Raw genomic sequence first — 25,168 nt, 5'->3', positions numbered from 1 at the left:
TGCTATTAGATTTATTAATGCCTATCTTCTATTTTTGGCCCCTTGTTCAGGTCCACTGGAAACATATCTAGGTCTACTTGTCCAAGATTTTTTCATTGTCGCCAGTGTCTGTATATCCTTTTTATAATAGTGTTGCAAATTGGTCTAACCAGTTTTACATGCAAGTTTAAAATAACTTCTGTTTTCAAATTCTTTCCCTCTTTAAATGTATTATTAAAAATCATTTCAAGACCTGTTTTATTGATGTGTGTGCATTGACCAATGGAGCCCTCTGATCCTTTACCCTATTTAGACACAGAGAAGATTTATTTAGCCCTCAAAGAAGACAAATATGGGGCAGGAGGGTGCAAAAATTCTCTACTGTTCTTGCATGTTCTTAGGAAATTCAAATATATTACATCAATTGTTTTATCTTTGAATATTGCCGAAAACAGACATTAAGCTTTATGGCTTAAACTCTTCAGGACAAATGCAAGAATGTCAATATTTTTAAAAAATTACAACTTACACTGCAGAAGAAACAGGTGCTGAATAGTTCACAAGACAACTTTGGTTTGGTAGAGGAGTCACCACAAGAAAGTAATGGAGTATAATTGGCTCCCCACTCCCCTGGGAATTCAAAACTTACAATACCTGAGCTAATGCTTTTCTTCGCAGAGAATTGGTTCCTGCATATGAAAGCATGTTGATTTTAGCAAGTTTAAATCAGCCATGTTACGTGCTGCTCTGATTATCTTAAATTGGTTGGTAGGACAGTTATTAGTGCACTCAGGATTGTTCAGCAAGTGCTTTCCAATCGTAGAATCACAACTAACAGCATACATTTTGTTTTTGGGTTTTGCAAGCATGGACTGGTTGAAAATGATCTGTACTCTATTTATTGAAAAATCAAAGGATTAGGCTGTTTGATGCAAATCAGTCAATTGTCAGGACATACGACCTGTCTGTGAACTAGACATTGTACCAATTCTGAAATTGATACATGAAGTTGCTTAATTTTAGGATTGAAAAAATTTCTTCTTGTACTGATGGTAACATCCTGTTATTGGAAAATACCACTTGTGTAGCCAGGTTGTAGCAGCATAAAACTTGTTTGCTTTATCCACTCTTCAAGCGTTTGAGACATTTTGTCTTTCCAGCGGAATTTGAGGTAGACTGGGCATTTTACAGGTCTGAAAGTGGCTGTCTTTGACTTATGTGAGTATATGCAATTTGCAGTGAACCATAATTTGATCAAGAATGACATTGTCCGGCAGACTATCCTTGATATGTTCTATTTCTGCATCAACCTTGCAAAGCGAGCAAATGTCTAGAGCCCTATTTACATGATTGCTGATGAGGGCAATCTTATAGGACATGAACCTGTATGAATCCCCAATACGTATACTGATAGGTGAAGGTAGGTTTGTGGTAGATAGTAGTGGAGAAAGTACAAGCAGATTTCTCAACTTCCATACAAGAAAAAGTATTTTAGACTACTCCATCTCAAAAATGTATCCGAGTGCAGGATAGAGCTATTAAGGCATATTAAGGCATCTTCCAATGACTAATAATTCCAAGACCATAAACTCATCATCTCTGTTTAGGAAATATGCATGTGACAGGAGGTTAGGGCCCATTCTGTCAAAACAAAGAAAATGCGAATGAGCGCTGGACCTATTAGGGATCCTTTGGCTACACCACCTACTTGAACAAACGTGGTAGCATTAAAATTAAAACTGCAGGAGTTTCAAAGTTCATAAATTCAATGAATACAAATTCAGAAAATGATGTACATGGTTGTGATACGGTGACTCAACACATATCATTAGCATATCTGTACTAGCACAGTCATTAATAAGCTCCCAAATTTGAACAAGCACATTAAAAAGGGATTGCTCTCAGAGTACTCAACCAGCCTGAAATTGAAAACCCAAAACAAAAAAAAAATCTATGAATTTTATAATTGGAAGACACTTGCAGAACAGTCTTAAGTATGCTAATAAATGCACTAACAGCAAATTAAAGATATTCAGTTCTAGCCTAGAATATGTCTCATCTATGTATGCTAGAATTTGCACACTTTCATATGCAGGTATTTGTTCTCTGCAAATCAAAGGAATATGCTTGAGCCTTAAACCTTTCTGAATTAGTTGGGATGGGTTGGGGTGCCTTTAATTCCTTGTTGCTACTCCTATGGCAACCCATCAGCAGGACTTGCCAACCACACAGTACTTTTTTTCTCCCGCATGGGGAGAAGATGGCCTGGTGGTATTATCACTGAACTGTTAATCCAGAGACCCAGATAATATTCTGAGGACCTGGGTTCAAATCCCGCCATGGCAGATGGTGGAATTTGAATTCAATAAATATCTGGAATTAAGAATCTAATGATGACTATAAATCCATTGTCAATTGTCAATTGTCAGGAAAAACCCATCTGGTTCACTAATGTCCTTTAGGGAAGGAAACTACCATCCTTATACCTGGTCTGGCCTACCATGTGACTCCAGACCCACAGTAATGTGGTTGACTCTTAACTGCCCGATGGGCAATAAATGCTATCTAGCCAGAAACACCTTCATCCCATGAATGAATAAAGAAAAAAAAAACATTGTAATTGTTTGAAACTTGACATTCTTTCAAATGTCCAGATGAGTAAGACAGAAAATTTCAGCAATATTCAAGCTCTGTGCTTCCAAGTGACTGATTTACCTAAGTTGACCTATTCTATGATATTTTCAAATAGTTCAAAGTTTTTCACAGAATATTCTGCCTTTTAAATCAGTACTGATTATTATGTTTTATGTTTATAGGTTTTTTTTCTATTCCTTCTTTCAGTAGCTGTATAATTATGCTTCCCACAACTGCTGTTAAGCCATTGATATCTAATTCCTTCAGCTTGTTCCAACTATCTTGTTTATAGAAAGGAATTCTATTGGCTGACAACCTGTACTTTGACACAATTTCTTTTGTTAGTTATTTTAATACATATATTTAGTATCTTGAAATATTTTGGTTGGTTTGGTTCCCTTATATTAGTGATGACAGAAATAAGTTTTTATTCTTCAGAAAATCTTTGTTCTGACAAAGCTGGCAGCCTTTCATTAACACTCTATGCTGAGCAAATGTCTTCAACATTATCTTTCCAGAGTATTTTTTCTATTACTCCCTTTGGACCCACCAGTGACAACAGATAGCACCCTATTGATTTTGTGTAATCAATTCAAGCTACACACTCAAAAGTATCAAAATCTAGTCTACAAGATGTAGCTTTAACACAAAGATGACTGCTTTTCTTTTGATACATCAGCTGTGTGTCACATCTGTCATTTAGATGATAGTAGATTCAAATCCCAAAGACTTGAACGCATAGACTTTGCCGATAGTCCAGTGCAGTAATGGAATGTTTTGAATCTGACATTAAACTGAGGGCTATCTTCCCTCTCTGGTGGCTGTAAACTATTCTTTCGCAGAATTCTAAGAAGAAGAGGGAGTGTTCTCCTGTGGGAGATAAGCAACATTACTAAAATGGCTTAATGGTCATTTATCCCACTGCTATTCACAGAATCTTCTCTATTTTACAAAAGTGCTGACACTTCAAAAGCAGTCATTGACCGAACTGAATTTTTGGAATGTCTGAGGATGTTAAATTTGAATTCCCTTTTTTAAAATAGTAATGGCACTTTGATTAAGTGGTTAATTCTGAAAAGTTTCTTCATTACTACTGTTGTTTAGTACTGAAGCACTGGGAACTCAAAAGCACCAAATTAGTTGCAGTTTAGATTTTCAAGGCTGCAGAACCATAAGGAGTGACATACCACTGTTGAAGGCGGAAGTATTCATTTTCTAACCAGCACGATACATAAATTTTCTAAAACAGTCAGTTTGCCATTTTATAAGTGGAGCATTTATCAACTAATCACAAAGTAGCTTCAACAATGGTTATTAAACTATTAACCGTTTAGAACATCCCATCTTTCTGGGCATAAAGCAGACAATGGACAGAAATGTATTCACTCCTGTGAAAAATAAAGTAAACTGTCAATAAAAAATAAACTGGGAGAACAGAACTCAATTACAGAGGTCAACCCATCTGTAAAATGGCTGTAAAATCAGCATTAAGACTTTATGAAGTGTTAGAAGTTTTCTGAAACACCTTCTGTAATACGAGATTTGTTGCACTTCATCATCGTTCTAAGTTAGATAACTATCTTAATCTCATTAATGTATACGCATAAAATTAAAATGACAAAGCTTGCAACATTAATAAGGAGAGTTTATTTTTTGGGAATTTAATAGGGAAAGAAGGATTTCAAGACATGTTTTCCACAACATATTTGAGATGAGTTTTTGAATTGTACGGTAGGCATTCAAAGGGAAAATGCACATTGGTGAAAAATGGTAAACAGGAAATGATGTTTGGCTGAGGTCTACGTTGGTTTTATTGTGTCAATAAGCAAAATTTAGGTTGGTGTCCAAAGCATTTATATTGCAGTGGATACTGAACTCGGTATTAAAAATGTACACATTTAAAAATAATTAACAGCCATGTATAAAGTGCCCTTAGATTTCTTGGTGTTACAACAGAACACATGTATTAAAAGATTAGCATAGCTCTACTAATAACGAATCAAATATAGAAATCGTTCGAAACTTGATTGGTAGTGGTTAGCTTTCATTGTGAAAGTTTGAAATAAATGATTATCTGAGTGAAAGGAGAGAGGTTCTCACAGAAGAACCGCATTTGTTAGAGTCCCCTCCTGGTTTGTTCTTTGTTCTATGCTATCCATCTGGTCATAGTCAAAATTATCTATTTGCTTAGTTAAAACCAGCTCAAAATGACCAATTTTAAGCTAATCAAATAGATCTTTTAAAGGAAAAAATAACCTGGTCTTAAAACAGGTGGTGGGAGGAGAAAGTGGAATTCAACAGGTAAAGGAGAAAGGTGGTCAAGAAATAAAGGCAGTACAAAAGTCTAAGTTAAAAACAAAATAGACAGAAGATTAGGTAATTAGAGAAACAGAAGCAAAGAAAAGGCTGGTGGTTATTTAAAGAGTAATCAAGTCTTTTTGTTTGGCTTGTCTATAGTGTTAGTTATTTTTAAGTTAGTCAGCATCAAATTTTGAAATTAGTAAGTATTACAATAATAAAATAACTCCTGACATTCACGTAGCTTAATCACTGCGTACTGTTTTACCTCTTGCAATGAGTAAGATTAAAGTTCAAGATCCAGCCTGCAGTCATATCCTGGACTCACCAGCAGTCTAAGGATTTAAGCAGGCATGCTACAGATGTCACAGGCATGTTACTGTAATTTGCTTTACCCTATCAGATAACAGTCACCTTACTTCAAAAAGGGAGGAAAATTCAGGTAACATTTTAAGAGAACACCTCAAGTTTTTTGGCAGTCCTCTTAGTGCAGATGTTATTTCATTGCATGCTCAATGGATAACTATGTTTAGTTTACTTAGCAAAATGGAAAAGATCATTAAAAATAAAGTTAACACCAGTTGCTGTAACTTGCATTTGAAATCTCATTTATGCTCATTTGTAACAATTCCATTAAAGAAAAATACCACCATCTCTGTTTTCATGTTCTAGCAAGGTGTTAATCTACATCATCAATAACTTAAAAAGTGCTTTTGATCATGATTTGTGGGTAAAAGGAGGCACAGACATTTCACAGTGGAAATATCAATACACTACTATATAAGCATGTTTGACAGAAAAATGTGAATCAAATATTTTATCGCTTAACAGATTGTGCCTTTTAACTGGGTTAATTAGAAGGATCTGTATATAACTGGTTAGTTTGCAATCCATTGAGTAAACAAAGTGATAATACTATACCTGTGAAAGTGATAGTTCCGATTCACTTTCATTACAAAGTTGGTAAAATGTCTTTAAAGAACAATTTTAATACACAGTTAAGTTCTATTGAAATGCACTTCTCATCCACATATTATCCACTTTTCTTCTTTTATTACTGTTGTCTGGAGAGTCAGTTTTGAATTTTACAGCCTTCCAGAAACTTGAAATAGGAATTAACATAGAAGAATTTGTTCCATGTACCAATGTCACTGTGCAATTATATTGATACCACTGGTAAAGTTCCTATCTCTAAAAAAAATTATAAGCAGCATCTTGTTGACCACAACTGCAGCCAATTAATCTACTCCTTCAAATCCTTCAGCATTTTCCACTGCCATTAGAAGTTTCTCTCGTAAATCTTCAAAAGATTCATAAGGTGGCAAATCAAGGCGGTTAAAGCTGTGAACAGGAGAATAAATATGTCATTAAAAATCTAATAGGCAACACAGCACAAAAGTGATGATGTATGTTTGTTAATCAAAAAGATTTTAAAAAACTGCAAACTTTGTTGTTGCATTGCTTGCAAATAACCAGGGAACTTGAACAGATAGTTTTCCATGCGCTAGAACTCAAAAAAAGTACAATCTTCATGTTGTAAAACAAATTAAAATTAAAGACTCTGACAATAACAGCTTTCATATATTTTGGAATGCAAATGACTAACTACAGCAGCACTTTTCATTTCTCCTCTGATACTCCAAAGTGAAAAACAATGAAAAGTCCAAATGTTCCGTTTAAACAATTTTTAAGCCATTTAGCTCAGAGGCCATACATACTTCTTGGGAGTTAGGGCCCCTGCAAATACCAAAACTCCCCGAACTCTTTCTAACTTATAGAAGACAGGTATCAATCACTGCAAAATTACACAGACTTTTATTTTGAAAGGTTGTAAAATAATAAATCCAGTGATGGGAAAAGTCTGATGACCTTTGAGAACTTGAGGTCCCCTCATTAGAACTTCTTCCTACCCACCAAGTAATATTAATTAGATTGACTTTTCTTGGAGATAACAAGAAGGTGGATGTGGTTAGCAGTTTATTTTTAACTCACTCGTAGGGCATGGGCATTGCTAGCAACATCAGCATTTATCGTCCATCCCTAATTCCCTGAAAAGGTGGTAGTGTGCCATCTTCTTGAACTAAAGCAACCCATGTGGTGAAGGTATGCCCTGAAAAACTATCCCTTATCACAGCAACTTAGCACAAATGAGATCTTTAGGCTATTTCAGGGGTAGAGTTAAAAATGTGGATGCCGGGAGTCACATGTAGGCCAGACAAGGTGATGACAGCAGATTTCTTTCCCTAAAAGGAATTAGTGAGTTATATGGGCTTTTGTGGCAATCTAGTAATTATATGGTCACCACTAACCAGCTGGAATTAATGAACTGAATTCAAAACCACCAGTTGCCGTAGTGAAAATATTCTAGGCCTCTGAATTACTAGTTTAGTAACATAGCCAAATTTAGAAAGGCAAGGACTGATGAGGAACAGTGAACATGGCTTTGCGCGTGGGAAGTTGTGTGTCAATAACTTGATTGAGTTTTTTGAAGAAGTACTGAAGAGGACTGATGAAGGCAGAGTGGTAGACATGATCTACATGGACTTTAGCAAGGCATTCAACAAGGTTCCGCGTGGTAGACTGGTTAGCAAGGTTAGATCACATGGAATATGGGGAGACCTAGACATTTGGATACAGAATTGGCTCGAAGGTAGAAGACAGATGGTAATGGTGGAGGGTTGCTTTTCAGACTAGAGGTCTGTGATCAGCAAGGTGCCACAATGATTACTGCTGGGTCTACTGCTTCAACAACAAAGTTGCTGGAAAAGCTCAGCAGGTCTGGCAACATCTGTGAAGAAAAAAATCAGAGTCAACGTTTTGGGTCTGGTGACCCTTCCTCAGAACTCCAGTTTTCCAGCAACTTTGTTTTTGTTCCTGATTTACAGCATCCGCAGATCTTTTGGTTTTTTCTGGGTCTACTGCTTGTTGTCTTTTAAAGAAATGATTTGTATGTGAATATATGAGTTATGTTTAGTAAGTTTGCAGATGACACCAAAATTGGAGGTGTAGCGGACAATAAAGGAGGTTACCTCAGGGTACCATGGGATCCTGATCAGATGGGCAGATGGGCAAATAGGCCGAGAAGTGGTAGATGGAGTATAATTTAGATAAATTTGAGGTGCTGCATTTTGGAAAGGCAAATCAGGGCAGGATTTATACACTCAATGGTAAGGCCCTGGGGAGTGTTGCTGAACGGAAACCTCAGAGTGCAGGTTCATAGTTCTTTGAAGTGGAGTCCCAGGTAGACAGGATAGGGAAGGTGGTGTTTGGTATGCTTGCCTTTATTCCAAGGAGTATAGGAGTTGGAAGGTCATGTTAGGGCTAATCAGGACATTGGTGAGGCCTCTTTTGGAATATTGCATGCAATTCTAGTCCCCCTGCTATAAGAAGGATGTTGTGAAATGCGAAAGTGTTCAGAAAATATTTACAAGGATGTTGCCAGGGCTGAAGAGTTTGAGTTCTAGGGACAGGCTGAATAGGCTGGGGCTATTTTCCATGGAGGCTGAGGGGTGACCTTATAGAGGTTTATAAAGTCATGAGGGGCAAGGATAGGTTGAATAGACAAGGTCTTTTCCCCCAGAGTAGGAGAATCCAAAACTGGAGAGCATTGGCTTAAGGTGAGAGGGGCAATATTTTAAAGGGATCTAAAGGGGAACTTTTTCACACAGAGGGTGGTGTCTGTATAGAATGAGCTACCAGAAGAAGTGGTGCAAGCTGGTACAATCAACAACATGGATTAGGCATCTGGATGGATATATGAATATGAAAGGTTTAGTGATATGGGCCAAATGCTGGCAAATGGGACCAGATTAAGTTAGGATATCTGGTCAGCATGGATGAGTCAGACCAAAGGGTCTGTTTTCATGTTGTACAGTTCTGTAACTCTTTTATATATTTGAATGTAGACTTTAAAAAGACATTGATAACGTGCATTGATATGACTTGGTGAAAGGAAATGAGTATTGTTGTGAATGACTGTTTTTCAGGCAGGAAGGTGAAATGGTATTCAATATTTATTATTGAGTCCTGGGTCAAAAACAGAATTCCCTCCCTAAAAGCATTGTGGGTCAACCTACAGCAGGTGGACTGCAGTGGTTCAAGAAGGCAGCTCACCACCACCTTCTCAAAGGCAATTAGGGATAGGCAATAAATGCCAACCAGCCAGCGATGCCCACATCTCTCAAATGAATACATTTTTAAAAATCCATTGGTGATTTCTGATGTAAATTAATGATGTGAACCTTTGAATACGGCATACAATTTTAACATTTTGAACAGACATGGAACTCATCAGTATACTAAATATGGAGAAAGATAATGAAAGATTTCAAGAAGATGTAATTGCCTGACAAAATGGACAGACCCAGGGCAGATAACAGTCAAGTGTGGAGTGATATATTTTGGTAAGAATGCAGAGAGGCAATGCATATAAATTTGACACAATTCATACATTTAACAACATGATTGATCTTACCATGTGTGAGCCCTTGGTAACTTGTCTGGAGTTCCCCACTGCTCTATTGTAAACAGCTGAGGACCATTGGAACCTATGTGAAATGTCAATTAGTACAGCAGAGGATTTTAAGAACAAGTTTCTCTACCATCTTAAAGGCATATATTAAAACAAACTGCGTGAATACTCCCCCAGACCCCACATTCTGATGGGCAGCTAGAATGACCAATAGATAGCAGTCCTGGTTACAGGATTCATCTCCCAAGAATTAATAAAAAAGAAAGATTTGGCTGAATAAATCATATTTTCTTATAAACATGCTGTAATTATACTATAAAGCTACAAGTATAAATTTTGTGTGTTGATGCATGAAATGTTCTATTCAAATACATAGCAAACTATAATTATTAATTAAAATTTGAGGATTAAAGTTTCATATATAGTGAAAAATAAGTCACATACCATACAGTTCAGCAAACCCATTCATAGGCACTCTTGAAGTTCCTGTAACGAACTGTAGTAGTCGAATACGTTTCTCAGCATCCATCAGTAACACAGCCTGGAGATGTCAGAAGTTGGGAGAAATGAACAATCGGGAAAGTAGGAAGCAGAATCAATAAGAAGTCAACAGTTAATTAAAAATACCAGCCATAACCAAATCATTGACTACTTCACCCAATTAGAGCAGAGAGAATTTATATTTATATAGAGCCTTTTTATTCATTCACAGGATGAGGACATCACTGGCTAGGCCAGCATTTAATTGCCCACAGGGCAGTTTAAGAGTCAACCACATTGCTGTGGGTCTGGAGTCACATGGAGGCCAGACGAGGTAGGGATGACGCTTTCCTTCCCTAAAGGGCATTAGTGTACCAGATGGGTTTTTCCAACAATTGGCAATGGATTTATGGTCATCATCAGACTCTTAATTCCAGGCTTTAATTGAATTCAAATTCCACCATCTGCTGTGGCGTGATTTGAACCCAGGTCTCCAGGACATTACCTGGGTCTCTGGATTAACAGTCCTGCAATAATACCACTAGGCCATTGCCTCCCTTTAATGTAATGAAACATCCCAAAGCTCTTCACAGTAGTAGTACAAAACAAAATTATGGCACCAAGTCATTTACAAGATTATAAAATCAGGTGTGTCAAAGCTTGGCCAAAGAGGTAGGTTTTAAGGAGTGTCTGAAAGGACCAAAGTGAATCAGAGGGGTACAAATGTATAGGGAGATTATTCCAGATCTTGGAATGAGGTAACTGAAGGCACAGTTACCAAAGGTGAAGCAATTCAAATTAAGGATGCACAAGAAACCAGATTTAGAAGAACTCATATCTTGGAAAAGCTGTGGGGCATTAAGAGATTACAGAAATAGAAAAGGGGAAGACCATGAAGGGATTTGAAAACAAGCATGATAATTTTTTAAGTTGAAATGTTGCTTGACCGCAGCCACTAATGGTCAACAAGCATTGAGGCGATAGGCAAACAGGGCTTGCTGCAAGTTGAAACATAGGCATCAAAATTTTCCATGTCCTGAAGTTTAAGAGGTGTGAGAAGGAGTTAGTGGTGGATGTAGAATGTGGGGGACCATCTGGGAGTGCTTATGATTCTCAGTATGATGGAAGGATTCTAATTACTGGAAAACAATTAAGTCAGCTTATCTCATCAACAATTATTTGATTATCATCAGGCTGCCGTAATTCAAATCTTAAAGCAATACTCGTTCTGAAGAAGGGTCACCGGACTCGAAACGTTAACTCTGTTTTTTCCCTCCACAGATGCTGCCAGACCTGCTGAGCTTTTCCAGCAACTTCTGTTTTTGTTCCTGATTTACAGCATCCGTAGTTCTTTCGTTTTTTATTTCCTAAAGCAACACTATTAGGTGACCCAAGATATTGGTCTCCTTACACTAAAAGTTCTCGTCAATGGATATTCAGAACAATGATGACAGGTACACACCAGAAAGTGCTACATACCAGCTGTCTTGCTCATGAAGAGAGATAATCATAGGAAAACTGTAACTTTTTACTTTTCTATGTTTTTGTTTGTGGACCGAAATGGGGAAAGAACTGTTTCAGAAACCAAGATCTGTTGAAGTTTTGCTGAACTATTTAAAGTAACCTGACACTCAGAGCATGGACTGCTAACAAAGCTACTTAGTCAAACAATAGTGGAAGTCACTATAGAGGAGTTGGAGACAAGGAGTTTGTACAAATGCAACTTTAGTTGGCATCACACAGCTGATTGCTAACTCATGGCTAGTCTGCAAACCAGTAACAAAAGCCCTTCTGCCTACCACTAACTGTGAGATTAGCTCCCAGATAGTTGAATAGCTTGATTGGTTAAAGTTTTGGCAGAAGCCATCGGATCTCTGCAAAGATCAAAGTTCTGTCCTTTCTCTGCAGTCAAAATCATCTCAAACCTGAAAATAGCCAGTTTCCCCTTTCCAGTTCCTGTCAGTTGACTTACCAATTAAAAGCAACAAAGACCTTTATAAGTGGGAACTAGTCACTTTGTGCCTCCTGCAAACAAATGAACATATCAGAGAAGGAAGACCGAGAAGCAGTGGAGTAGGAACTGCCAATGCTGGAGTCAGAGATAACACAATGTGGAGCTGGAGGAACACAGCAGGCCAGGCAGCATCAAAGGAGCAGGAAAGCTGACGTTTTGGGTTGGAACTCTTCTTCAGAGACTGAGAAGCAGCGTTCTGATCAACACAAGAATCATCTCAGCAAACCCTGTGTACAGGGCCCCCTGAACTGCCTCCCCAATCTTTTCCTCTGCCCATAACACTAATTGTTTTCCCCATGTGTTCGTGTATACAGACAGAGTTTTAACCAGTCAGATTACATGTTGACAGTCCATAATGGGTTACCTGTACTTACTCAGAGATGGTAGGAACTGCAGATGCTGGAGAATCTGAGATAACAAGGTGTAGAGCTGGATAAACACAGCAGGACAAGCAGCATCAGAGAAGGAGGAAGGCTGACGTTTCGGGCCTAGACCCTTCTTCAGAAATTTCATCCAGCTCTACACCTTGTTACCTATACTTACTGTCTTCTTATTTGCAATAAATAATAACTTTTGTTAAGTATAGAAACCTGGTCCATGCTTTCTGTCAACCCTAAGGGATTGATAAATTGGCTACTTTGGATAGTTTTCAAAATAATTAAATTTTGTGGTGACTCTGGGAGTAGTAGGGCTTGACTTCCATCATGCTACCCTAGCAAGGCATAACAATCATTACACGATGGAACGAAGTAAGTGCAATGTTGCTGGCAGGAGAATATCAGCCAGCTGACAGCAGAAAATTTGCAACAGCCAAGTATGTGATGTGTCCTGTTTGTGAAGAAGATTGTGGCTTATCACTGCTAAAGGATTTTTCGTGAACTTGACACTTCTGTCAATCAAAATAATCACAATAGACTGCACTAGTCTTCAATTTTCATAGCAGAGAACACGAAGTGACATTTAATAATCAGAATCCTAAATCTCTATTCTATGTCCCCACCTCGCCTTGCCTATCTAATCAGAAGAAAATGTACTTTGCTAAAAAAACGTCATGCTTCAATAAAATTGCCTACTCTTCCATATTAAAAAAAAACAATAAATTCAAAAATATTAGGTGAATACAAACGTCAAACCTACAACAGCAAATTGTTGCCAAAACCATTGTTTATACTATACTGTGTTAAAGGGAAAGTAGGTGCCTTTAAATAAATACAAACAGTAGTGGGAATGAACTTTTGAATGATTAAATTGCTGTTGGAGCTTGACAAAATGCCTAATATCCCTAATGAACTGATCAGCAGAATTCCAGCAATCTGAGTTTTAAAATTAATTATCTAGGACCAACAGTCATCAATGGAAGAGTGTTCCAAATTTTACTGTCCTTTGCACAAAAAGATGTTTCCCAGTTTCAAGCCTAGTTCCAATTTGTTAAAAGGAGGCCGATGAATCCCAGACAAGCAGGAACGGTTTGTCTCCATCGATCCTATCTGTTCTCCTTAATATGTTGACTAGTTCAATCAAATCACCTTTAACACTCCAATTTCTAGGAAATGTAATGATGGTTTGCGTTCTTGCTCTCCATAACATGAAGTCCAAGAATCATTCTGGTCTAAGTGCACTGCACCCATCCATTTACAAAATATACTTCCAAAGATTTGGTGCCAAAATTATTCAAAATTCTGTGTGTGTGGTCTGACCATATTTTTACATAGCGGAAGTATGTCTTTGGCCTACTTGTATTCTAGTCCTTTAGACAGAACGGTTTCTCATTATAGGCTTTCTCATTATATTCTGTGCTCGTTTACTTTTCATATTTTACATTAATGATCTGGATGAAGGAACAGAGGGCATTCTGGCTAAATTTTTTTTCTCATTCATTTGTGGGATGTGGACATCACTGGCTGGCCAGCATATCTTGTTCATTCCTAATTGCCCTTGAGAAGGTGGTGGTGAGCTGCCTTCTTGAACCACTGCTGTCCACCTGCTGTGGGTTGACCCACAATGCTATTAGAGAGGAAATTCCAGGATTTTGACCAGGTGACAGTAAAGGAACAGTGATATATTTCCAAGTCAGGATGCTGAGAGGCTTGGAGAGGAACTTGAAGGTGGTGGTGTTCCCATATATTTGCTGCCCTTGTCTTTCTAGACAGAAGTGGTTGAGAGTTTGGAAGGTGCTTTGAGGATCTTTGGTGAATTTCTGCAGTGCATCTTGCACATAGTACACACTGCTGCTATTGAGCATCAGTGGTGGAGGGAGTGGATGCTTGTGAATGTAGTTCCAATCAAGCGGGCTGCTTTGCCTTGGATGGTGTTGCGGCTGCACTCATCCAGGCAAGTGGAGAGTATTCCATCACACTCCTGACTTGTGCCTTGTAGATGGTGGACAGGCTTTGAGGAGTCAGGACATGAGTTACTTGCCGTAGTATTCCTAGCTTCTGACTTGCTCTTGTAGCCACTGTGTTTATGTAGTGAGTCCAGCTGAGTTTCTGTTCAATGACAACCCCCAGGACGTTGATAGTGGGGGATTCAGTGATGGCAACACCATTGAATGTCATGGGGTGATGGTTAAATTGTCTCTTATTGATGATGGTCACAGCCTGGCATTTGTGTGGCATGAATGTCACTCGCCACTTTTCAGCCCAAGCCTGGATATTGTCCAGATCTTGTTGCATTTTGACATGGACTGCCTCAGTATCCAAGGAGCCACGAATGGTGCTGAACATTGTGCAATCATCAATGAACATCCCCACTTCTGCCCTTATGATGGAGGGAAGGTTATTGATGAAGCAGCTGAAGATGGTTGGGCCAAGAACATCACCCTGAGGAACTCCTGCAGAGATGTCCTGGAGCTGAGATGATTGACCTCCAACAACCACAACCATCTTCCTATGTGTCAGGTATGGCTCCAACCACTGGAGAGTTTGTCCCCTGATATCCATTGAATCTAGTTTTGCTCGGGCTCCTTGATGCCACACTTGGTTGAATGCAGCCTTGACATCAAGAGCTGTCAATCTCACCTCACCTCTGGAATTCAGCTCTTTTGTCCATGTTTGAACCAAGGCTGTAATGAGGTCAGGAGCTGAGTGGTCCTGGCGGAACCCAAACTGGGCATCACTGAGCAGGTGCTGCTTGGTAGCACTGTTGATGACACCTTCCATCACTTTGCTGATGATCGAGAGGAGACTGATGGGGCGGTAATTGGCCGGGTTGGATTTGTTCTGATTTGTGTGTACAGGACATACTCGGGCAACTTTCCATATTGTCGGGTAGATATCTGTGTTGTAACTGTACTGGAACAGCTTGGCCAGAAGAGCAGCAAGTTCTGGAGCACAAATCTTCAGTACTATTGCTGGAATGTTGTCAGGGCCCATAGCCATTGTAGTATCCAGTGTCTCCAATCATTTCTTGATATCACGTGGAGTGAATCAAAATGGCTGAAGGCTGATATCTGTAATGCTGGGGACCATGGAGGATTGACACTTCTGGCTGAAGATTGCTGTGATATCTTCAGCCTTATCTTTCGCACTGATGTGCTGGGCTCTTCCATCATTGAGGATGGGGATATTTGCGGAGCCTCCTCCTCCAGTGAATTGTTTAATTGTCCCCCACCATTCACGACTGGATATGGCAGGACTGCAGAGCTTGGATCTGATCCGTTGGTTCTGAAATTGCTTAGCTCTGTATATCACTTGTTGCTTTTGCTATTTGGCGTGCAAGTCGTCTTGTTTGGTGGCTTCACCAGGTTGATACCTCATCTTCAGGTATGTCTAGTGCTGCTCCTGGCAGGCCCTCCCACACTCTCCATTGAACCAGGACTGATCCCTGGTTTGGCGTTAATGTGTGAGTGGGAATATGCCAGGCCATGAGGTTACAGATTATGCTGGAGTACAATTCTTCTGCTGTTGATGGCCCACAGTGCCTCATGGATGCCGAGTCTTCAGTTGTTTGATCTATGCGAAGTCTGTCCCATCTATCCCACTGGTGATAGTGCCACATAACAAGATGGAAGTTATTCTCAACGCGAAGTAGGGACTTTGTCTCCACAAGGACTGTGCGAATGGTCACTCTTACCGATACTGACATGTAACTACAGCTGGGAGATTGGTAAGGATGAGGTCAAGTATGCTTTTCCCTCTTGTTGGTTGCCTCACTACCTGCTGCAGACCCAGTCTAGCAGCTATGTCCTTTAGGACCCAACCAGCTTGATCAGTAGTACTGCTGCTGAGCCACTCTTGGTGGTGGACATTGAAATCCCCCACCCAGAGTACATTTTGTGCCCTTGCCATCCTCAGTGCTTCCTCGAAGTGTTGTTCAGCATTGAGGAGTACAGATTCATCAGCTGAGGGAGGACGGTATGTGGTAATCAGCAGGAGGTTTCCTTGCCCGTACTTAACCTGAAAACATGAAACTTCCTGGAGTCCGGAGTCAATGTTGAGGACTCTGAGAGAAACACTCTTGCGACTGTTTACCACTGTGCTCTCACCTCTGGTGGGTCTGTCCTGCTGGTGGGACAGAACATATCCAGGGATGGCGATGGTAGTTTGTCTGGGACATTGTCTGTGAGGTATGATTCTGAGAGTGTGACTGGGTCAGGCTGTTGCTTAACTAGTCCGTGAGACAGCTCTTCCATTTTTGGCACTAACCCCAGATGTTAGTGAGGAGGACTATGCAGGGTTGACAGGGCTGTTTCTGCCGTTGTCTTTTCCGTTGCCTCGGTCAATGCCAGATGATCCGTCCTGGTGATGCCAGGTGATGCTTCATTTCAAGGACATAGAACAGTACAGCACAGTATAGGCCCTTTGGGCCATGAAGTTGTGCCAACCTATTATCCTACAAAGATCAATCTACCCTGCATACCGTACATTTTACTATCATCCATGTGCCTATCCAAGAGTCGCTTAAATGTCCCTAATGCATCTGACTCGACTACCACAGCCAGCAGTGCATTCCAGACGCCTACCACTCTCATTGTAAAGAACCTACCTCTGGCATCTCCCCTGTACCTTCCTCCAATCACCTTAAAATTATGCCCGCCCCCCCGTGATAGTCATTTTCATCCTGGGAAAAAGTCTCTGGCTATCCACTCTATCTATGCCTCTCATCATCTTGTACACCTCTATCAAGTCATCTCTCATCCTTCTTCGCTCCAATGAGAAAAGCCATAGCCCCCTCAATCCTCCCTCATAAGACTTGCCTTCCATTCCAGGTAGCATCCTGGTAAATCTCCTCTGCACCTTCTCTAAAGCTTCCACATCCTTCCTACAATGAGGCAACCAGAACTGAACACATTATTCCAAGTGTGGTCTAAGTAAGGTTTTATAGAGTTACAGTATAACCTCACGGCTCTGAAACTCAATTCCCCTGTCAATGAAAGCCAACACACCATATGCCTTCTTAACAACCCTATCAACTTGGGTGGCAACTTTGAGGGATCTATGGACATGGACCTCAAGATACCTCCGTTCCTCCACACTGCCGAGAATCCTGCCATTAACCCTGTATTCTGGATTCAAATTCGCCCTTCCAAAATGAATCACTACACACTTTTCTGGGTTGAATTCCATCTGCCACTTCTTTGCCCTGTTCTGCATCCTGTCAATGTCCCAGTGCAACCTACAACAGACCTCCACACTATCCACAACTCCACCAACCTTTGTGTCATCGGCAAATTTACTAACCCACCCTTCCACTTTCTCATCCAAGTCATTTATAAAAACCACAAAGAGCAGAGGTACCAGAACAGATCCCTGAGGAACAACAGTGGTCACCGAGCTCCAGGCTGAATACTTTCCATCTACTACCACTCTGTCTTCTATTGGACAGCCAGTTTTGCATCCAGACAGCCAAATTTCCCTGAATCCCATGCCTCCTTACTTTCTGAATGAGCCTACTATGGGGAACCTTATCAAATGCCTTGCTAAAATCCATATACACCACATCCACGGCTCTACCTTCATCGATGTGTTTTGTCACATCCTCAAAGAATTCAATAAGGCTTGTGAGGTATGACCTGACCCTCACAAAGCCATGTTGACTATTTCTAATCAAACTATACTTTTCCAAATAATCATAAATACTGTCTCTCAGAAACCTCTCCAATAATTTGCCCAGCACAGAGGTAAGAGTGACTGGTCTGTAATTCCCAGGGTTATCCCTATTCCCTTTCCTGAACAAGTGAATAACATTTGTCACCCTCCAATCATCTGGTACTACTCCAGTGGATAGTGAGGACACAAAGATCATCACCAAAGGCACAGCAATCTCTTCCCTCGCTTCCTATAGTAACCTTGGATATATCCCATCTGGCCCAGGGAACTTATCTATCCTCATGTTTTTCAAAATTTCTGGCACATCCTCCTTCCTAACAACAACCTGTTTGAGCATATCTGCCTGTTTCATGCTGTCCTCACAAATGTTAAGGTCCCTCTCACTGGTGAATACTGAAGCAAAGTATTCATTAAAGACCTCCCCTACTACCTCTGACTCCAGGCACAAGTTCCCTCCACTATCCCTGATTGGCCCTACCCTCACTCTGGCCATCCTCTTGTTCCTCACATATGCATAGAATGCCTTGAGGTTTTCCTTGATCCTACTCACCAAGGCTTTTTCATGCCCCCTTCTAGCTCTCCCAAGTCCATTCTTCAGTTCCTTCCTGGCTACCTTATAATCCTCTAGGGCCCTGTCCAATCCTTGCTTCCTCAACCTTAAGTAAGCTTCCTTCTTCTTCTTGACTAGATGTTCCACATGTCTTGTCATCCAAGGTTCCTTCACCTTACCTTCTCTTTCTTGCTTCAGTGGGACAAACCTATCCAGTACTCGTAGCAACTGCTCCCTAAACAACCTCCAAATTTCTGTTGTGCATTTCCCTGAGAACATCTGATCCCAATTTATGCTCCGCAGTTCTTGCCTAATAGCATTGTAATTCTCCCTCCCCCAATTAAATACTTTCCCATGCCATCTGCTCCTATCCCTCTCCATGACTATAGTAAAGGTCAGGGAGTTGTGATCACTATCACTGAAATGCTCTCCCACCGATAGATCTGACACCTGGCCTGGTTCGTTGCCAAGCACCAAATCCAATATGGCCTTCCCTCTAGTCAGCTTATCTATATATTGAGACAGAAATCCTTCCTGGACACATCTGACAAAATCTGCTCCATCCAGAGTATTTGCACTTAAGAGGTTCCAGTTGAAATTAGGAAAGTTGAAGTCACCCATGACAACAACCCTATTATTTTTGAACCTTTCCAAAATCTGCCTCCCAATTTCTTTGAGACTTTGTAGCGATTTGTACAACTGAGTGGCTTGCTAGGCCATTTCAGAGGGCAACTGAGAGTCAACCACATTGCTGTGGGTCTGGAGTCACATGTAGGCCAGACCAGGTGAGAGTGGCAGATTTCCTTCCCTGAAGGGCATTACAGAACCAGATGGGTTTTTATGACAATTGGCAATGATTTCATGGTGATCAACAGATTCTTAATTCCAGATGACCTTTTTTTTATTGAATTCAAATTCGACCATCTGCCGTGGTGGGAATCGAACCTGGGTCCCCAGAACATTAGCTGGGTTTCTGGATTAATAGTCTAGCGATAATAGCACCAGGCATTTGCCTACCCCGGGTGATACAAAGTTAGGTGGAGTAACAGGTAGCATTGAGGCAGGGAGGCTGCAGAAGGATTGAGATAGGTCAGGAGAGTGGGCAAAGAAGTGCCAGATAGAATACGAAGTGAGAGGTTATGCACTTTGGTAGGAATAGAAGCATAGACTATTTTCTAAATGGGGAATAAATTCAGAAATCTGAAGTGCAAAGGGACTTGGCAGTCAGAGTCCAGATTTCTCTCAAGGTTAACTTGCAGGTTGAGTCAGTAGTTAGGAAGGCAAATGCAATGTTGGCATTTATTTTGAAAGGACTTGAATATAAAAAGCAGGGATGTGCTTCTGAGACTTTATGAGGCTCTGGTCAGATCACATTTAGAATAGTGAGAGTAATTCTGGGCCTTGTACCTCAGTAAGGATGTACTGGCTCTGAAGCGGGTCCAGAGGAGGTTCACGAGAATGATCCCAGGAATGAACAGCTTAACATTGAGGAATGTTTGAGGACTTTGGGTCTTTCTCAGTGGAATTTAGAAGGATGAGGAGGGAAATAATTGAAACTTACAGCATACTGAAAAGCCTGGATAGAGTGGACGTTGGTAAGATGTTTCCATTAGCAGGACAGATGAGGACCAGAGGACACAGCCTTACTGTAGATGGAAGACTCTTTAGAATGGAGATAAGGAGAAACCTCTTCAGTCAGAGAGTGGTGAATGTATGAAAATCATTGCCACCGAGGCTGTGGAGGTCAGGTCATTGAGTATATTTAAGATAGAGATAGATAGATTCTTGATTGTTAAAAGAACCAAGGGTTATGGGGAGAAGGCGGGAGAATGGGGTTGAGAAATTTATCGGCTATGATTGAATGGCAGAGCAGACTCAATGGGCTGAATGGCCTAATTTCTGCTGCTCTGTTTTATGGTCTTATGACATGCCACTGTTGCACCCCCTTTTCTGTGCCATTCTTCCACCCTGTCAAATCTCTCTGGACTTCCATTGATTGGTTAAAAACAGAAACATCCAGAAAGTAGTCTTGACATAAACATGTTAGATTCAACGTGGGTTACCTCATCTTTGTCCATATTTAAATGTATTTGCCAGCTTTTTCCATTCATTTACCCATTTATAAATGTGATGGTCCATTTCCATCTATACTGCTTACAATGTCATCCATCTTTATATCATTAGAATATTTGCAAATGTGCCTATCGTGAAGTCATTAATAAATATCGTGAATAATTGAAACCCATTACAGATCACAGTGACATTCTTCCAATTAGAGTTGCTGCCATTATCTTACTCTTGTCTCCTGTTCAGAAAATTTTATAACTAGGTCAAATATTTTGTTGCAATTCCTTGAGCTTCAAATTGCATATCACAGGATAGATTTGAGGTCATTTACAAAGGAACCAGTGATGAAATGAAACAAAATTGCTGGATGTATTGAGTGGTTACGATCTGAAATGCACTGCTCAAAGGATAGTTGATGCAGATTTAATAATAAATTTCAAAGTGAATTGGATAAATACATCTCTCCATAATTTAACACTCTTAAGGTTTCCTAAAAAAATGGTAGCAAAACAAAACATGCGAAGCAAAAAGCACTTTCCCACAAGAAAACACTTGGTGACGCATTACAAACAAATCCTAAGACAAGAAAAATGTGTAATGATTGAAACCAGCAGTTGTTTTTACTTATTGTCATCACCTCTGATATAACACAATGTCACCAATTTGTTTAATTGATGTCGCTGGTTAGCCAACATTTATCACCCATCCCTAATTGCCCAGTGTGTAACTAAAAGTCAAACACAGTCAGACCAAGTAAGGAGGACATGAATGAACCAGATGGGTTTTTACAACAATCAACAGCAATTTCATCATTAGAGCTATGCCCGCCTCTTCAAAGGATACATGGAATAGTCCCTCTTTCACTGTTTCACCGGCACCATCCCCCACCTCTTCCTCTGTGACATTGATGACTACGTCAGCGCAGCCTCGTGCTCCCATGAGGAGCTTGAACAGTGCATCAACCGCATCTCTTGCGTTTCCTGCATTTCTGCCCACAAAGCCCCTCCCCCAATAAAAATACCTGTTTCTATGATGCTGCTTGGCCTGCTGTGTTCATCCAGCTCTACACCTTGTTATCTTGAAGACAGAGTCCACCTGGTCCTCACGTACCACGCCACCAACCTCTGCATCCAGCACAACATCCTCTGCTATTTCCACCACCTTATAATCTAACCTCACAAACAAAGAGATATTTCCCTCCCCACCACTATTTGCCTTCCGTGGGGACAGCTCATTCCACGACTCCCTCGTCCACTCCACACTCTCCACCAACCCCAGCACATCCGGCACCTTTCCCTGCAACCGCAGGAGGTGCTGCACATGCCCCCACAAGTTCCCCTCTCATCTCCATCCAAGGCCCAAGACAAAATTTCCATATCCAACAGGGGTTCACCTGTACATCCTCCAACCTGCAAATCTGTTGCTCCCGATGTGGCCTCCTCTACGTCGGTCAGACCAAAGGTAGACTCTGTGACAAATTTGCAGAGCACCTGTGTTCCTTACCCTATAAGCAACACCACTTTCCAGTTGCTAACCATTTTAACTCCCCCTCCCACTCCCACTCCCTGGGTGACATGTCTATCCTGGGCCTCCTCCAGTATCACAATGATGCTACACGTAAACTGGAAGAACAACATCTCATATTCTGCTTCAGGAGTTTACAGCCCAATGGCCTAAATGTAGAATTCACCAGTTTCAAAATCTCCCCACCCGATGTCCAACCATCCTTCTCATCCCCACCTCCTTGACATGACACAACCTGTCCACCTCCTTCCCCAACTATCCGCCCCACCCTTCCCACTGACTAATCCCCACCACTCCCTACCTGCATTCACCTATCGCCATCCCACCTACCTTCCCCCAGCCCCAACCCTCTTCCCTCTATTTATTTCCCAGCTCCCTTCCCCCTCCCCAGTCCTGAAGGAGGATTTAGGCTCAAAATGTCGACTCTCTTACTTCTCTGATGCTGCCTGACCTGCTGTGTTCCTCCAGCTCCACACTGTATCGACTCTGACTCCAGCAATTGCAGTTCTTGCTATCATTAGAGTCTTGATTCCAGCTTTTTACTGAATTCAAATTCCACATCTGCCATGGAGGGATTTGAACTCGGGCCCCCAGAGAAATTACTTTGGTCTCTAGACTAATAGTCTAGTGATAATACCACTTGGTCCTCACCTTACCTATTGCCTACGGTCTAAAAAAATGCCATTAATCATCAATTCAGAGAAATTTCCCTGGAAATTGAAATGCACTTGGGATTTTTATAATAAAAAGCCAATCTGATCGCTAATTGACTTGAAGTTCTGCCCAATTACTTTGAGTCAGATGTACTTGAAAATGACGGGATAATTTGCAATTCAACTTGCACTTTAGGTAGGGAAAAAGAGGTAGGGGAAATAAATAGAGATAGTAGGAACTGCAGATGCTGGAGAATCTGAGACAACAGGGTTATAGAGCTGGATGGACACAGCAGGCCAAGCAGCATCAGAGGAGCAGGAAAGCTGACGTTTCGGGCCTAGACCCTTCTTCAGAAATAAATATGCAGAATCGGGACAGATGTAGGAGTTATCAATTAAATAGTATGTGGTAAAGCTTCAACTGATATTATATTATGTTTCAGGGGGCGGCGACTGAGTTTTGCCAATTCCCAGTTGTGATTGGCTCAACACAAGTACAAGTAAATTCAATCAAAAAATAAATAACACTGCACATTGAGAAGGAATCTTTTGTTAAACAGTATTAGTAACTGCACCTCGATGATTTCACAAGGGAATATTCAGTTTGTTCTTTCAGTAAAGAAACTTAACTTCACTTACAAAAACTTTAAAAAAAAGTAGCTTCAGTCAGCCACGTGTCATGAATAACTGCTTAACTTGGCTCACTGAACCTTGAAGTTTAAATAAATACTGTGGTCCATTCAGATACCGATGAGCCCTGATAGGATCATTTCCAAAGGGCATATGCAGGATTTAACATTTTGCAACATGCATCAAAGTAAAAGACAAACCAAAAAAATCTACAATTAAGAGTCTAACAGTGACCATGAATCCATTGTCAGTTGTCGGAAAAAACCATCTGGTTCACCACTGTCACTTTAGGGAAGGAAACTGCTATCCTTATCCGTTCTGGCCGATGTGACCCCAGACCCACAGCAATGTTGTTGACTCTTAATTGCCATCTGGTCAGCCAGCGATTACCTCACCCCATGAATGAATTAAGAGAAAAGTGACTTCCATTTAAGTTATATCTTGAGTCACTTCTTTGACTTTTGTTTTTTACAAGCTGAAAAATCAAACTCATGTAATAGCTGTTTTCAACACAGAACTTGGCAAATGTGATCATATATGTTTAGTGAAATATTTCCAAACCTCCCTTGGAATGAAGTTGAATCCCTACGGGGTGGAAACAGGTCATTCGGCCCAACAAGTCCACGTCGACCCTCCAAACAACATCCCACTATGACACACCTTATCCCTGTAACCCTGCATTTCCCATGGCTGACGCACCTACCCTACACAACCCTAAAACACTATGGGTAATTTCGCATGGCCAATCCACCTAATGACAATGGGAGCACCCAGCAGAATCCCACGCAGACACGGGGAAGAACATGCAAACTTCACGCAGTCACCTGAGGGTGGAATTGAACCCGGGTCACTAGCGCTGTGAGGCAGCAGTGCTAACCACTGAGCCACAGGCCGGTGTCTTCTTTTGCAATCAAGGGAAAACAAAATTATGCACAGCATTTAGCAATGATTAGAGGGGCGGATTTGATTGACAACAATTTTGAAATGAGCAGATGCTGCAAAGGAATTATTTTGGCCCGAACCACTCAATTGCGTCTCTTTTCAACGTTTGCCCAATTAAACAAATAACCCACTATTTTCTGCAAAAATACTTTTAAAAGAATTCTGCCTTTTGCCCCTCACCCTTAAGAATCACTCTTGCCTCTTGTCAGAACAAAGTTCAATACTTGATTTAGATGCATAATTTATGTGTTACTGAGCCACTGTCACATCACAGCAGCACTCACTGAAAGAGTACTTTCAGATTGTGCTGCATTAGCCTCAGCCCTTAAGCTTGTCTAACAGGTTTGAGATTTCTGATGAAGGGTCGAGGCCCGAAACGTCAGCCTCTCTGCTCCTATGATGCTGCTTGGCCTGCTGTGTTCATCCAGCCCTGCACCTTGTTGTCTCGGATTCTCCAGCATCTGCAGTTCCTACTATCTCTGAGATTCCTGTTCCCTGTTTGGATGAAAGCAGGGGCTGGAGGGAGGGTGAGCTGATTGACCATAGCACCATGGTACAGAGATCCAGTCAAGACCAGGGAGAAAAGAGAAATTTAGTTGCAATTGGGGATAGTATAGTCAGGGAAATAAACTCTACACTCTGTGGCCAGGATCGAGAGTCATGGTATAATATAGATAACAAGGTGTAGAGCTGGATGAACACAGCAGGCCAGGCAGCGTCAGAGGAGCAGGAAAGCTGACGTTTCAGGTCTGGACCCTTCTTCAGAAATGGGGAAGGGGAAGGGGGCTCTGAAATAAATAGAGAGAGGGGGAGGCGATGATAGAAGGTGGATAGTGGAGCAGAAGACGGACAGGTCAAGGAGGCGGGGATGAAGCCAGT

At 40.9% G+C, this 25,168-nt stretch overlaps 1 protein-coding gene across 9 annotated transcripts in view; it reads right to left on the bottom strand.

Moving 5' to 3' along the window:
• Positions 1-4,240: 4,240 nt before the first annotated feature.
• Positions 4,241-25,168, bottom strand: part of LOC109931223 (NEDD4 like E3 ubiquitin protein ligase) — a 210,293-nt gene continuing 189,365 nt past the window's right edge. For all 9 annotated transcript variants that reach the window (XM_020530552.2, XM_048595938.1, XM_048595901.1 and 6 more), the window contains 3 exons: positions 9,827-9,923; positions 9,386-9,458; positions 4,241-6,252 (listed from right to left, as the gene is read on the bottom strand). In XM_020530552.2, coding sequence (XP_020386141.2) covers positions 6,150-6,252; positions 9,386-9,458; positions 9,827-9,923 — 273 coding nt within the window. In that variant the 3' untranslated portion in view covers positions 4,241-6,149. The remainder of the gene's footprint in view (positions 6,253-9,385; positions 9,459-9,826; positions 9,924-25,168) is intronic.

This window comes from Rhincodon typus, chromosome 1 (genome assembly GCF_021869965.1).
Source record: "Rhincodon typus isolate 14 chromosome 1, sRhiTyp1.1, whole genome shotgun sequence".
In the NCBI taxonomy this organism is placed as follows: domain Eukaryota; kingdom Metazoa; phylum Chordata; class Chondrichthyes; order Orectolobiformes; family Rhincodontidae; genus Rhincodon; species Rhincodon typus.
Note: the sequence above shows the minus strand (reverse complement) of the source record. Positions and strands in the feature narration are given on the sequence as shown.